We start from the raw sequence: 13,726 nt of genomic DNA, 5'->3' as shown, positions 1-13,726 counted from the left end.
AGCATCAGCCAGCGTGCGGATACCATCCATTACAAAACCTGCCAGGCAGGGAAAGGCTGTGGTGCCACAGTGAGGACACCCAGGTGCAGAAAACAGGACAGGGCTGAGAGGCAGCTGACAGCTCTAAGTTCTGTTCCAGAGTTCCAGGCTGGCCAGGAGGACACCCAAAGCCTGGGGACATCCAGGACAGCTGCTTCAGCAGGGTGGTGGGAGCTGGCATTCACAAGGGAGGTGGAAACTCTCCAGAAACCAAAAGGATGATGGCTCCTGGCATGCTAGAGGGGGACAAAACAGGGATGCTGGTGGTAGTTCATCACATGCCAGTGTGCTGGGGTGAGTGTGGCTGTTCTGCCAAGGTGGGGCAGGAGGTCCTCAGGGCCTTCCACCCATAGGCCCCCTGCTCCACCCTGAGGTGAGAGTGTTCAAGATGCAAAGATCCCTGCTTCTAACCCAAGCCCGGCAAATGACTCCATGGCTTTCAAATCTCAGTCTCTTTATTACAATTCTCACCCTAACAACAAAGCTGAAAAAGTTCCACATCATGTGGGAGAAGATCACAATGGCTGTACATTTAGCAGAATGGCTTTTTGTGTGACATCTTGGGGCCAGAAGTATCGATGAACCAGAGCACTTCCTCTGAGGAGAGGACAGAGAGGTGGCACAGAGGGCCAGCAACCCTTCCTGAGGCTTAACCGGAGTCACCCCAGCATCCTGGCTGTAACATCCATTCCTGCACACTTCCAGCAGCACAGAGATCAGAGACATTTCCGTTTACGATGAGACAATCACCACAAGAGTGGTGAAAACCCTGGTCCAAAATCAGCATTTGAGAGGCGTTGCTTTACAGTAGATTGCTTTAAAGCTGAGGATGAGGTATGCATGTAGAGACCACAGTGATATGTGAAGTACTGCCAGGCATTTGGAAGAACAGAAACCACCTAAGAAATGTAACTGTGCATTTTGCACGTGACCAGTTTTATCAATGGCTAATGCAAACCTGTTTGCCATTCCTTTTCTTAACACTTACCCAAGCAAGTTCAGGGAAAACCAGAAAAGGCAAACGCAGCTCTTTTCTGAGTTACAGATGTGCAAAGCGGTGGAAGATACTGCAGCTGTACTGGTGCAACTGTGAACAAGTTTTGACCTGGCAAGTCTGAAAGCATCTGCCAGGTTAGGTCATTAAGAGCTGCGTCTTTCTTGCACATTAGTTGTCATTTAAATACCTGTTGAAAAAAGCCTGGATCCGTGGCCAAGAATGAGCCTGAGCTTTAGAATAAGCCCTGAGCTCCCCACCCAGGACTGCCCGCTTGTGAAAAATGGGATGGCTTCCTATGGAGTACAAAGGGAAAAAGGGAGGGTCAAAGCAGTGCCCTGTTCCAGGGTAGGAGAGAATCTGAAAATTTTCCTTCCCTTGAGCCTGCAAAAGCTTGCAGGCTTCAGTAGCGTAATACTCACTTTTAACAACATGGTCATCTTGCCCAACAATGAACAGTAACTGTGCCTCAGTTTTCTCTAGTGGGATCAGGCTTTGGTTGCCAGGGGCTTGGAAGGCATCAGCAGGGATGTCGGAATAATCAAGAAGATTGGAGTCAACGATTTTGACCTGTTGTTCATCGATGGGCAAAGCGGGGATGGTTTTATCCTTGTAACAGAGCGGGTAAATCGTAACGGCCACAGGGCCGTTGAGGGAAACAACGGCCGTGATGTTCTTCAGGAAGGCGGCCATGGTGAGACACAGATCAGCACCTTTGGAGCAACCGAGCAGGCCAACCCCTGGTCCCTTCACCTGGAGGACAGGAGGAAATCCCCATCAGTACTGAGCTGAGAAACACGACAGCTGGTTCCTGGAGAGGGACACTGCATAGCGCTGGGAGTTTGCAAAACACCATGGAGAAGGCAATGGCAATGATCGGTTTTTCTTCTGGACAAGTGCCAAGCACCTCCTACGCACAAATTTCTTCCACTCCCATGAAAAACGTTCCCTAGTGCTATGACAACAGCCAAGACACAGCAAACACACTGGCAGCATTTGAGCACCAGTTGCAGGAGAAAAGTAAAACTATTCAGAGCTAGCGTGGAAAAGTTTTGGTAGTGGGGAGCTATAAGGATGGCTTCTGTGAGGAGAGGGCAGGGGCTGTGGGCAGCAGGCAAGGGGTCAATGGTTGGGACCACCATTGGGGATGAGTGATGTGGAAATGCTAGACAAGAGAAACCTTGTCTGCTATGACCACAGCCGTGCTCAGCAACGAAAGATGGGAGCAATCTGCTGCTGCTCCTGTGATCCACTCAACTGCATCATGATTGTATTTAAGTCGTATGTCCTGGCTCCTGCGCCTGGGCAGCCTGTCATGGAGAGCTGCCTCCTCCTCCTCTTGCGCTGGCAGGGGTAGGACTGCCGGCTCCCTTCCCCTCTCTCCCTGCCCCATGTGGCTGTTGTGAAGCCAGTAGTCCTTGTATGCTTCAAAAAGATGCTGTACCAGAGCCCCAGAGGGGCTGATTATGACAGCAAATAAAGCCCTGCTCTCTCATAGCTCTCCTGTCCTGCACAGCTCCTCTTGGAAAAAATGGTGGATCTGCTCCCTGTAGCTACATTTGTGTTTCTGCACTGCTTGGAGACATGTGAGGGAACCCTTAGGTGGTCCCGTTTTGTAATACCAAGTAGTCAGAGGCACTGGGTAGACTCTCCAGAGATTTTCCTTGTCCAAGAAAATTGCTTTTTCTCTCCCTCTGTAAGTGTCATGTGCTTTCTTATCTGGGCTTTATATGTGCAGTCTGGCATCCATACTCCCTCATATGAAATCATAAAGTGATTTCACCTCATGTGGTCCAAAGAAAAATGCCCTGCTCCCATGAAAGCTCAGCTAATTACTTCAAGGAATTCTGATCCCATTTTTTCCCCATTATTCCAAAGCAAAAAGGATACTGCGTTCTTCTGAAAGAAGATTGTACTGAATATAAATCAGACAGAGGAGCTTGCAGGATGACCAAGGCATTGTGGTTAAAAAGAAGGTGGCTCCAGTCAGAGCACGTATTTCTGAGGGGGGGACAAACCCAAGGCACAGAAGACAAAGACCTAATCCAGCTGCCACGGGGGCAGTTTCCAAATGGCAAGTGCAAACACAGGGCAGGTTCTTGGGAGCAATCTGCCTTCAGGCCTGTTGGTTATTATCTTTGCAGGAATGGACCCAGGGGAAGGTACAGCTGCAGCCCCATACCCAGACTTCTCTCCCAAGCTCGGCAAAGCCGCAGGCCTCCTTTGGAAAGGGTTGCCCCTTTCCCCGAATTCATGTATGTAGGGAATTAACAACAACAGTTTGGGTGCTCAAAAAAGTATACTGGAGATCACCTATGTGTGGTGAATAGGATGAATCCAGACACTAGGACATCTAAGTACTAGTACTCAGCTGTAGGAGTACCAAGGGTACACCCAGGTTTCTGACAGAGCAGAAAGGACTGAGGCTGATGCATCAGCTGTGCCTTTCCTTCTGGCAGCCATCCTCAGACCATTGATCAGATTGTTGTATAGGGTTATCATGAGGGGTGAGGTCCAAGATGTGATGACAGGAAAACTGCGCAGAGGAAGTGCCCTGTGGCAGATAATGTATGATCACTTAGAGGAGCAGAACTGTTTTACCCATAGATAGACTATAATACAAGTGTATTCTTGCACTTTTCCCATTTCCTCCCAGTAAAGGAATATCAACAGTAAACTCTGAGAATAGTTATAGCTAGCCTTTGGATGAGGAGGTTTAAGCTGAAATTCCAGGAATTTCCTGTTGTGGGCACGGCAGCTTCAGAGTTCCACTCACATTCTGCAAATCTCTTCACCACCATGAGGTCATTTTGGAAGCCCATTTCTGACTGAACTGCTTTAGGTCGCATGGAAATGCCATCTCTAGAGCAGGGAAACGGGAAACAAAGGGCAGCTATGGGAATGATGAAAGCCTCCTCTGTTTTCCTGTTGAATATATCCCAGGGAGATCTTCTATATGTAAGAAGTATAGAGAAGATTGCGATGCCAGTTGTCTGAACACATTTTCCTCTCCAGTACCAGATCCCCAGTGATAAAGTGTGACATCAGAACATTTAACGAGGGCTCTCACAAGCATACACATTATCAATAGGCTCAAGGCTATCACAGCTTGTGCACGTGCTGTGGTGGAGCAACATGGGCTGCTCATCAACCCTCTGGAGCTTCTACTTCTTGAGAGGCCACAGGAGGAACACTGCCAGCTCTTCCTTACAGGAAGAGGAGCCCACAGGCACTCCCACCCAGTACCTGTGATTGTACTACCTGTATGGCCTTGCCTATATCAAACCGTGCAGCAAGATGTTTCATGTGAACATTGTTTATGTTTGACAGTAGACATGATAAATAGAGTTGTTTCCTATTTATATAAATATCTTACAATACCTTGAAAGACCAAAAGGTAAGATTGTCTGCTATGGACCATATCTGCATGGTGTGAGGTATGTGGGTTGGATTCCTGTTACATGCTACACTGCTCAGGATTCCCAACATCTAAAGGCATGTAAGATTACCTGTGTGTGGTGCGTTGACCTTGGCTGGATGCCAGGTGCCCACCAAGCTGCTCTCTCTCGCCCCTCCTCAGCAGAACAGGGAGGGAGAAAATAAGATGGAAAAAAACCCAAACTTGTGAGTCAAGATAAAGACAGTTTAATGAAGCAACAGCAAAATTTGTGTGCACCAAAGCAAAGGAAAACAAAAGATGTTATTCTCTACTTCCCATCAGCTGGCGATGTTCGGCCACTTCCCAGGAAGCAGGGCTTCTGTGTGTGTATAGCAGTTGATCCACAAGACAAATGTAAGTAACAAATGCTTCCTCCTCCTTTCCATTGGCTTTTGTATCTGAGCAGATGTCATATGGTATGGAATATCCCTTGGGTCAGTTTGGGTCAGCTGTCCTGGCTCTGTCCCCTCCCAAGACCCTGCCCACCCCCAGCCTGCTGGTGATGGGGGGATGTTGGAGAGCCAGCCTTGGTGCTGTGCGAGCGCTGCTCAGCAGCAGCCAAACACCGGTGTGTTAGCAGCACCCTTCTGGCTACCAGTACAAGCACAGCACTGGGAGGGCTGCTGTGGGGCTCAGCCAGAGCCAATACACTATACTATTCTCTTCTTAGACTGTTAGCTCTAATACATAGCATTTTTAATGATACCTTACAGAATGTGAGTGCCTTTCTTACCAAGACCATAATGTATCAGCACCTCCTAGTGCAGAACATCTGGTGCAGTCAGCAGGTCTCAGTAAGAAATGCCTTTCTGGAAGAGAAACTCTGTGCCTGGCTGGCCCCACACAAATCCAAGAGCAGTATTTGCACGGTGTTTAGCCCAGGCAGTTTCCCCAGTAGATTTAGAAACTGACGAGGAATTATCAGAATGCCCCAGACCAGCTTAAGTATTATGCTGTCTTAGAAAAGAGGGGCCAGGGAAAGGAAAAGCTAAGAATTTGTGCTGTCTTTTGTTACTAATATGATTAACATGCTTGAAACGACGTGGCAGTGCTTACAGCCAGCGCAGAAGGAGCTGCGTGAGCTACTGATGCAGCAAGCTGCGGTGCAGGTGCCTGCCATACAGCTGCCCTTTATGCAGCCAAATGCATTGCAAGTGCTTGTGGCACAGGCAGCTGTGGTGCAGGTGCCACTTCTTGCAAGGTGGGCACATGAAACGGCCCAGGAAGCACACCACTGAAGCACAAGCTATTTGCCAGCGGCATGAATGGTGGGATGAGGACCATTGATCCTCTGGTGAGGATAAGCAGACAGAGGGGTCAGAGGATGTATGTGGCAATAGCATTTCTGTCCAGCCACTATTGATTCACAAAGCAAAGCCACCCCACCCCACCCCGGGTGCACCTCAGCACACTCTTGTGGTGTGCAGTTTTACACAGCCCAAGATTTATCAAAAGCATACAGGCAGAAGTGGAAAAGGAAGGCTGGTGCACTGGCTGTTGCAAGTATGGGGCTTTGGAGGATATAGTGTGCACTTGAATCCTAAACAATTAAAGAGTGTGTGTTGGTACCATCTTGCAAAACCCTGATGACCCAGCAGCTCAGAGGAGCACAGGATAACACAGCCCGCTCCTTGTGGGTATGGCTTCAGGAGGCTTTAAAGACAGAATATTTGTCACCTGCTGACTGCAATGATAAAACAGTATTGCACAAAAGTGTATCTGATGCTTGTCAGTATTTATGGGAACTGCCCACACAGCCAGGCATGTATTCATGTAACTTGTTAGGTCCCAATACGAAACTTTTTGCACCCAGCCTGAAAACTCCCATATTAAGAGTGCCCCATTTGCCTTGAAAGGACCAGCAATTTCCTTGCTATGGGCTTCTGTGGTAAGACTAGTGGGGAACGTTATTCTATCACTAAGACAGCTTGAAATTGGCAGAATGAAAAAGAGGAGACAGAGCATTTCAAATGCAGTAGCTCATGTTCACACGAGAAAATCTTGCAGCACTGTTCAGTAAAGGCAGAGCCACACATGCAGCATAATCGCTGGCACTGAGTGGGAGCTGCATGTGGGCTCCACTTCTAGGAAGAGTTGGCCAAGCTTTTCACATGGCCCAGGGATCTTTGCAACAGAGCACAGGCCTGAGGGCCACACTGCATGTACAGTGTGCCACAGCACAGGCACACCTGCAAGTAATGAGAGTACTTCTTGTAGTAGGGTAGGCTGCTTTAAAACACTATAAACACATTACAAACTGCAAAAAAAGTTCACTAACTTCCTGAAGTTACTTAGCGTGTAGTAATATGGTTGGTGAAAGGAAAAAATAACAAATTATGCACTTCCCTTCTCTAGCCACTCAGCCATGCAGTATTGCTTCTAGAGTGACACCTGTTGTAATCAGAACATTTGATTTCTCCACCCATGCCGAAGTGCTTCTGCCCCTAGAAGACGCAGCGTGATCCAGACTGATTCACACCTGACAGGTGTAAGGTGAGAATAAGACGGAACACTTCCTAGAACAAATGTATGTTTATTTTGTTAAAAAATAAAAGTTACACTTGCACCAGAGGTTTCTTTGTAGTCAGAATGCCCTTCTCAAACAGGAGTGTGGCTAGAGAAATCTTGTCCTCCAAGGTTTCACATGGAAGGGTATCCACGCTGACATGGTTTGGATAGGAAGACAGCAGAAATTCAATACTATCTGTATACTCTGGATCTAGCTCGAGGAACTTTGGTTCTTCCTTGTGATACACTCTTGAGTTTTCTGTCGTATAATATAGCATCACACCTGCTTCTTCATTACACAACCTAATGATGCCATGGCGGAGGAGACGTACTTCTGTATCTTTTGTTATAAGTATATCAACATTGCAGGGGCCTCCATCTTGCCACCGGGCTGGGAAGCCGTACACACTCTGCACCTTTTCACTTTGCGTAAGCACCGGTGGGAGAGAGTCATGAAGAAATGACTTGGCTCTCTGATCCACAGCTGCATCAATGGGTGCATAGTCCACGAGTTTCTTTATCAGGCTCTGCACCTTCTCCATAAAGGCAGTTCGGCGAGCGTCAGCTACGTCTGAGTTGGCAACCCCCATGTAGCCCAGGTAGTCCATGGGAAGCCCTTGCCGGTACTCCACGTCCTCTTCCAGAGCCATCTGCAGAGCAGCTGGGAGGAGCTTCTCCAGGAGGTCCCCCCAGGTGTTCCTCTGGTAGGAAGACACAGTGATGTGGAGCGAGTGTGCATCAGGGAGACAGTCACCCTGGTGGATAAAGCCACGAGGGAAGTACAGCATGTCCCCAGCCTCCAGCACAGTCTCCAGCACGGGCTTGCCGAGCTCAGCCTGCGTCAGGTTTGTGCTGGAGAAGCGAGGCAGCACCTCGGCATCTGTCCGGGGGCTGTAGACACGCCAGTGCTTCTTCCCCTCCAGCTGCAGCACAAAGGCCTCGATGTCATCGTAGTGGGGTGCAAAGCCCTGTGTCCCTGGCGGCGTCAGGTACGTGTTGGCCCCCGCCATGCTGCCGAAGTGCTCCTGCAGGATGGAGAGGAACTGCCAGACAGTGGAGGAGAAGGCCTGGGGGCTGAGGAGCCGCAGGGAGCAGCCGTTCTGGTAAAAGTCCCAGACGACGGCTGGCAGGGCCGGGCCGGCCGGGTTGTGCGTCTCCCGCACGCCGTCGGCATAGCTGGTCACGTCCAGGTGGGTCCCAAAGTGCACCCGGCCGCTTCGCAGGGCGGCGTCGAACTCGGCCGTGGAGAAGAGCCCCGTGTAGTAGCCGGGGTCGCCCCGCCGCACCAGCAGCGGCGCCCGCTCCCAGTGCCGCCCCAGGAACTCTGCCGGCGCCACCGGGGCCACCAGCCAGCGGAACAGCTCGCCCGCCCGCTGCCGGCTGTCCTCCAGCCGCCCCAGCCGCCGCAGCAGCCCCACCACGCCGCCCTCTCCCGTGGGCCGCGGGCCGCAGCCGCTCGCCGCGGGGCCGCGCCTCCGCTTCGCTTCAGGTCCGCCGCCCGCCGCCTTGGCCGGCTCTGCCTCCGCCTCCGCCTGGCTGGGGGGCGCGGCAGCGCTCGGCGGCGGCTGTGGCGGTGGCGGAGGCTCCGGCTGCGGGCCGCTGCCTCCCGCCTCGCCGCGCCTCGGCCGCGCCTTGGCCCTACTGCCGCCCGCGGGCGGCGGCTTCCCGCGGCCGCGCCGCTCCAGCCGCCCGGCGCCCGCCACCCGCCGGTACACCGAGAGCGCCGAGAGCCGCCCCAGCCGCCGCCGCAGCTCCTCCGCGCCGCCCGCCGCCATGGCCGCTCGCGCCGCCCCGCCCCGCTTCCGCCGGGGCCTGTGCGTGCGGGTGCGCCCGGGAGCGTCCCGGACGCGGGATTTCCGTGGAGACGGGCCCCGCGCGTCTGCCCGCGGAAGGGAGTTCTGCGTGTGCAGCTGTGACGCCGTATAAGACAGAAAGTCTTACATTTTGCCACCATGTGCGATTAAAACGGGCCGGGCTTATTTCCTTCCCGCGCCACGAAAAAGGACAGGCGAGGCGGTTCCGCTAGGAACTGATGTGCGCGGCTCCGTTCCCCGCCCGGAAAGCTTCCTGCTGGAAGGGCGCTCGGCACGTGCAGAGAGGGTCCGTTCAGAGCAGCCCCCTGCGGGCGTGCTGCTGGGCAGCGCGCAACGGCTCTGCAGCCTAGTGAGGCGAGATGAGGTAAAACCTATTTCATAAGGTTCTTTTGTGCAAGGAAGAGAATTCCAGGCCGGACGGAGGCAGCGCTGCTGTGCCACCCCTCTTCCTTGCCAGGTCAAAGGCCACATCCTTGCAAACGAGCCCCAAAACAAGAGGCAGGCCTGGCGTGTAGCGCGGGTGTTTTTTGCCAAATGCACTAACAGCCTAATAACCGGGGCAGACCTTTATTCTCTCTCCATCTCTCTCCTGGGCCTGAAGCTTCTCAGAAGGACAGTGTCCTTCCCAGAGGAAGCTTTGCCGGAGGGTAGGAGGACAGACCAGCAAGACAGCTTGACGGCACACATGAAAAACTTTAGGGGTTTGTATTGCCAGGCTGTGTTGATGCTTTTTCTGATCAAAACCAAGCTTCAGTACAAGGAATTCACTATGCAATACTCCTGTGAGAAGAATCTCTGATGGACTCTGGTAATTCATGGGAATGGATTTTGCATGAGAATTTCATCTCTGGAAACTGCTGTGGGTCTAAAGCATTTAACTGGAGCAATTACCCAGGTGTGCCCTGGTTCACGCGGGTGTTATTAGCCTCTCACCGACGTCTGTTGGCTTCATGCAGTATGTTAAATAAGCAGCTAACACACACCAGGCCTATGCAGATGCATTGGGGGTGGGGGGGTGGCCCACTTTGCATACCGGGCCTAAGACATGACACTGAAAAGCAGATTTTCGCCTCTTTTAACTTTGCCATTGCCAAGGTTTCAACCCAGACCTACATTTCAGTTTTTACCAGCATTCAGGAGCAGAAATCATTAGGCCTAATGAGGATGAGTTCAGATGTTCAGTCTTAATTCTGGAACAGATGCAGGTATCATAGAAGTTTAAGGTTTTTTGATTGCCTTAAAAACACATTATCAGCCTCACATCCTGTCACTGTGCTATAAGCAGCCAAGACCTATTTTGTATGTATGTAGTAACAACTATTTTCATTTTGGAGGTATTTTCCTGACAGACTTCTGGCAGCACAGGCTTTGCAGCCAAAGCTGTGGGAAATGCAACAGCACCAGCAAATTGTCCTGTTTGTACCGTGATGGTTTTTAGCTAAAAGAGCCGATTTTAGACGTGCGTAGGCAACGCTTTAGCCTCCGATTTAACGTCTTGAACGTTTTTGGCTTTGCCAGCAGGTGGCAGAGGCCGATCAGCGCTCTGCACCCTGCGGTGGGAAACGCGTGGAAGGGGCTATGGCATTCTGGCAAGATGATTGGTGTGGATGGGGTTTAAAAAGAGGGAAGTGCAAGTAGCCTGTGCGTGCATGTGCAGACTGGAAGAGAAGGGAAGGGTGAACTCTCTATTTTAATCCATTCTTTGTTTTCCCAAGGTTAAGCCCTGCTTACCAGAATAATCTTATCAGCTGAAACCGTTTCAACGGAACTGGGCCCTTAACAAAACCGAGATGCAGGCGCTTTGAAATATGGTAGCAGTTAGGCTATTGTATGCTTTAATTATATGTAAGCGTGGCTAAATAGGCTTGGGAGGGGTAAGACTTTTGAAAAATCTGGGTGTCTGGGCTGTTATTTGTGTTACTGTTTAATTTACTGGAGTGCAACTGATCTTTCTCAGAGGAAGCTGGCCACTGTACACAGAGCCTGACCTGAGTTACACCAGAATATCTGTAATGACTGCAGCAAAGCTATTCTGGATATTTACCAGTACGGCAAACTCAAAGTCTCATTTGAAGGCTCTGATCTTCATATGGATGTCACTTTCTACCACCAATAGACAGATGATTGACACTGGATAATTTTTTTTTCTTTTTTTGATGTGTAACAAAGTCTCAGAGTGAAGAACACAGTGGAAAATAATTGCAGTGAAATCTCTATAACAATAAAATGTTTCTTTTGACAATTTAGCCTCTCTAATAGTAAATGCTTTCAAGAATGAAGAATGTTTCTATTTTTCTGCACCACTCAAGAAAGGGTTTTGACCTAAGGCAAAAAGAGAGAGCTTCAGTATCAGTTACAGAGTACTCAGATGGTTGTCTAGGAATAGCCACAAGGCCTACACACGCTGTTTTCATTCATTGTCCAATATTTCAAGGGAATTTGTTGTAAAGAAAGAACAGTGTCATGTACAGTTCTTTAAATAAGTAGCACAGATCTCTGAATGATTAGGTGGTCCCCAGCTGCTGCTTACATAGGCAGAGTAGCAACTGGAGGCTCAATTAAATTTCTTAATTAGAATTTAGCACAGTTACTCAGATTTTATGAGCATATAAGCTGCATTGCCAAAAGCCACACGTGTTTTATTTAAGAGGACATATAAAATGCGGTGAGTACAACTTATTAAAGAGCCACAAGTGACTTCAAAAGAAAGAAGTAAATGGCACCTCAAAGAGATGTAGGGTTCATTTGATATTTTAACCTTCTGCTGTTCCCTGTTCAAATAATGGAAATCTCAAGTTTAAGGAGCAGTTTGGGTAAGGCCTGATCCTGCAAAGCTACAAGCAGTCTTCACTAATGAATGGAAAGGGCAAAATCCTTTGCGATTCTCTGCGTATTGGATACTCAGTTGTTCACCACCATGCAAACTGCCCAGTACTTTCTCTGTGTTCCCGGCAAACCATTAATGTAAACCAGTCACTTTTAGAAAGTTAAACTCGGTTTAATCCCTTTTCTCTTTATTACTTTGCTGGCAACCTTCCTTTTGCACTGTCAGTTTTGTTCTTGAGCCAAAAGCAATACACAGTAAGGAAAAAGAACATTTCAACCCTTTGTTAACAGGTTGCCTTAGCTGACAGTCTTTCTCCTACAGTCTAGTGACATCCAGTATGTCATCGCTGGAAGGACACTGGGCTGGATTGTGAAGCCTACTCCTCGTTGTGAGAGCTATAAAGTTCACTGCCAGATAACAAGACTGAAAGCTAATTCAGGAACTGTTTCTCAAGAGCCATCCTCTGCCCCTCCTAATCAGAGTGAATACACTCACTCACTGAAGCATCTCTTGGCAGAGATTTTGGCTTCTCTCCAGCTGTTTCTCTCTTCTGAGGGATTTTCTTATTCACTGAATGGTTGTGGTCTTTAATCCTGGTTATCTTGTACACAGAGCCCCACTGAGAAAAGAAGCCTTCCCTGCCATGGAACAGTCCAACTGAAACAAATTTATAAAAATAATAATTACAAGATCCAGTCCTCCCTATGCAATTATCTTTTTGGAGGGATTTGGAAGCACAGACATTTTCTTTTGTCCTGTATGACACTAAAATACATACTTCATAAGTTAAAGCTGAATTTACAGAATGTGTTTGAGTAGGACCCTTGACTGAACTTATTCACCCCCTTGAAGAGGCATGTGTACTTTGAAAGCATTTTGAAATACTTTTACGAGGCGTTTTGTGCTCTTAATAGACACATCTAGCATTTGGTAACATTGAGCAGATACCATCTGCAGTGACTCTGTAGGCAGTGACTAAACACAAAGCTGCAGACTCCAAGGCTCCAGTCTCCTTGCGTTTCAGCAGGAGAGAAGTAAATGGCCATGTGGGGGAAATCCCCATTCTAAAATGGAAGCAAAGAGAACCTGAATTAAGTATTTGCCCTGTAGGATTAACCATATCTAGACAGTTGAGATAGAAAGTATAGTCAAGCTGTAAAACATGGTTCCCTAAGAAGTACGTGTATCTTGTGCTAGAGAATATTCTTCTGCTATGCACAGCCCATGGCTCTTGACAAGCTGTTTGCGTGATGCTTTTCCATGGAAGAAAGATTTTAAAGCATTCTTGCTATTTGCATCCTTTCTGTATTAATGATGGCAACTGCATAGCTTTGCTTATTAAATATATTTATGCCCACTATTTCAAAATGAACACCTAGCTGTGCTAACATATAGCATCACCATTCAACATTTCCTTCTTCTGTTTCTTCCTTTCAGGAGCCTGGCAAAAGACCTTTTTATTTCTTATAAAAGTTGCCTATACTGAAGTTCTCTGAAGTACTCTGAAACTGCTTGCTCATCTCTGATGCAGCACTACCAAGATGGAAATATCAGGCAAACAGGATGTCTCGGTTTAGCAAGCATATTGTTCAGGTCTGCTCAGAGCATGATAGGAGAAAGCCTGTGTGGTACTTGCTGATTTGCTTCCCGTAGTAGATTTGTATCACTACTAGACAATATGGCACCTTCTGGAAGTATTTTTGAACATTTTCAGTGCTCATCCACGCACACGAACTCCCACTGTTTTGCCTGTATTGTCAAAAAGATGGAATTCCTCTTGGGTAAGCACAGTAACAGCAGCATAAAAATGCTTGTGTTGTAGTGTTTATACTAGTATGGCATGTTCCTAGAAGGGATATTATTATGGTGTGATTAGAGAAGGGAGATTTAATCACTGACATTGTTTTAGATAGCCAGTAGGGGAGAACACTGTTAAGCCTCCAGGTATCTGCAATGAGGATAATGAGTTTGCATTATCAGGAGTGTGTGTGTAATACACTCTCAGGTCCTTAGGGAATAGTGTACTATCCCGCCATCCTGCTGAGACAGGAAGGATCTTTGTTAGAAAGGCACTGCTGACAGGAGTAAGTGGGCATGACAGGAAC

At 48.7% G+C, this 13,726-nt stretch overlaps 2 protein-coding genes across 2 annotated transcripts; both read right to left on the bottom strand.

Annotated features, from left to right (window-relative positions):
* Positions 1–7: 7 nt before the first annotated feature.
* On the bottom strand, positions 8–6,908 carry LOC308067936 (acyl-coenzyme A thioesterase 6-like). Its single transcript, XM_080397657.1, has 2 exons — positions 1,456–6,908; positions 8–1,329 (listed from the first exon to the last, which is right to left on the bottom strand). Exons 1-2 carry the CDS (start codon positions 1,724–1,726, stop codon positions 1,205–1,207), a joined length of 396 nt encoding a protein of 131 aa, XP_080253783.1. The 5' UTR covers positions 1,727–6,908; the 3' UTR covers positions 8–1,204.
* An 81-nt stretch (positions 6,909–6,989) lies between these two features.
* Positions 6,990–11,914, bottom strand: RIOX1 (ribosomal oxygenase 1). The gene has a single exon (XM_080397628.1). The coding sequence runs from the start codon at positions 8,753–8,755 to the stop codon at positions 7,028–7,030; it is 1,728 nt and encodes a 575-aa protein (XP_080253754.1). The 5' UTR covers positions 8,756–11,914; the 3' UTR covers positions 6,990–7,027.
* Positions 11,915–13,726: the final 1,812 nt, after the last annotated feature.

This window comes from Falco punctatus (genome assembly GCF_963210335.1).
Source record: "Falco punctatus genome assembly, chromosome: 7".
NCBI classification, from domain to species: domain Eukaryota; kingdom Metazoa; phylum Chordata; class Aves; order Falconiformes; family Falconidae; genus Falco; species Falco punctatus.
The sequence above is the reverse complement of the archived record's forward strand: the minus strand, read 5'-3'. Positions and strand labels throughout refer to the sequence as shown.

Coding starts and splice junctions, on each gene's coding strand:
- LOC308067936 (XM_080397657.1), bottom strand. CDS start 1,726: ATGGCCGCCTTCCTGAAGAACATCACGGCCGTTGTTTCCCTCAACGGC. Junction 1,330..1,455: donor AGATGACCATGTTGTTAAAA/GTGAGTATTACG, acceptor TGTACTCCATAG/GAAGCCATCCCATTTTTCAC.
- RIOX1 (XM_080397628.1), bottom strand. CDS start 8,755: ATGGCGGCGGGCGGCGCGGAGGAGCTGCGGCGGCGGCTGGGGCGGCTC.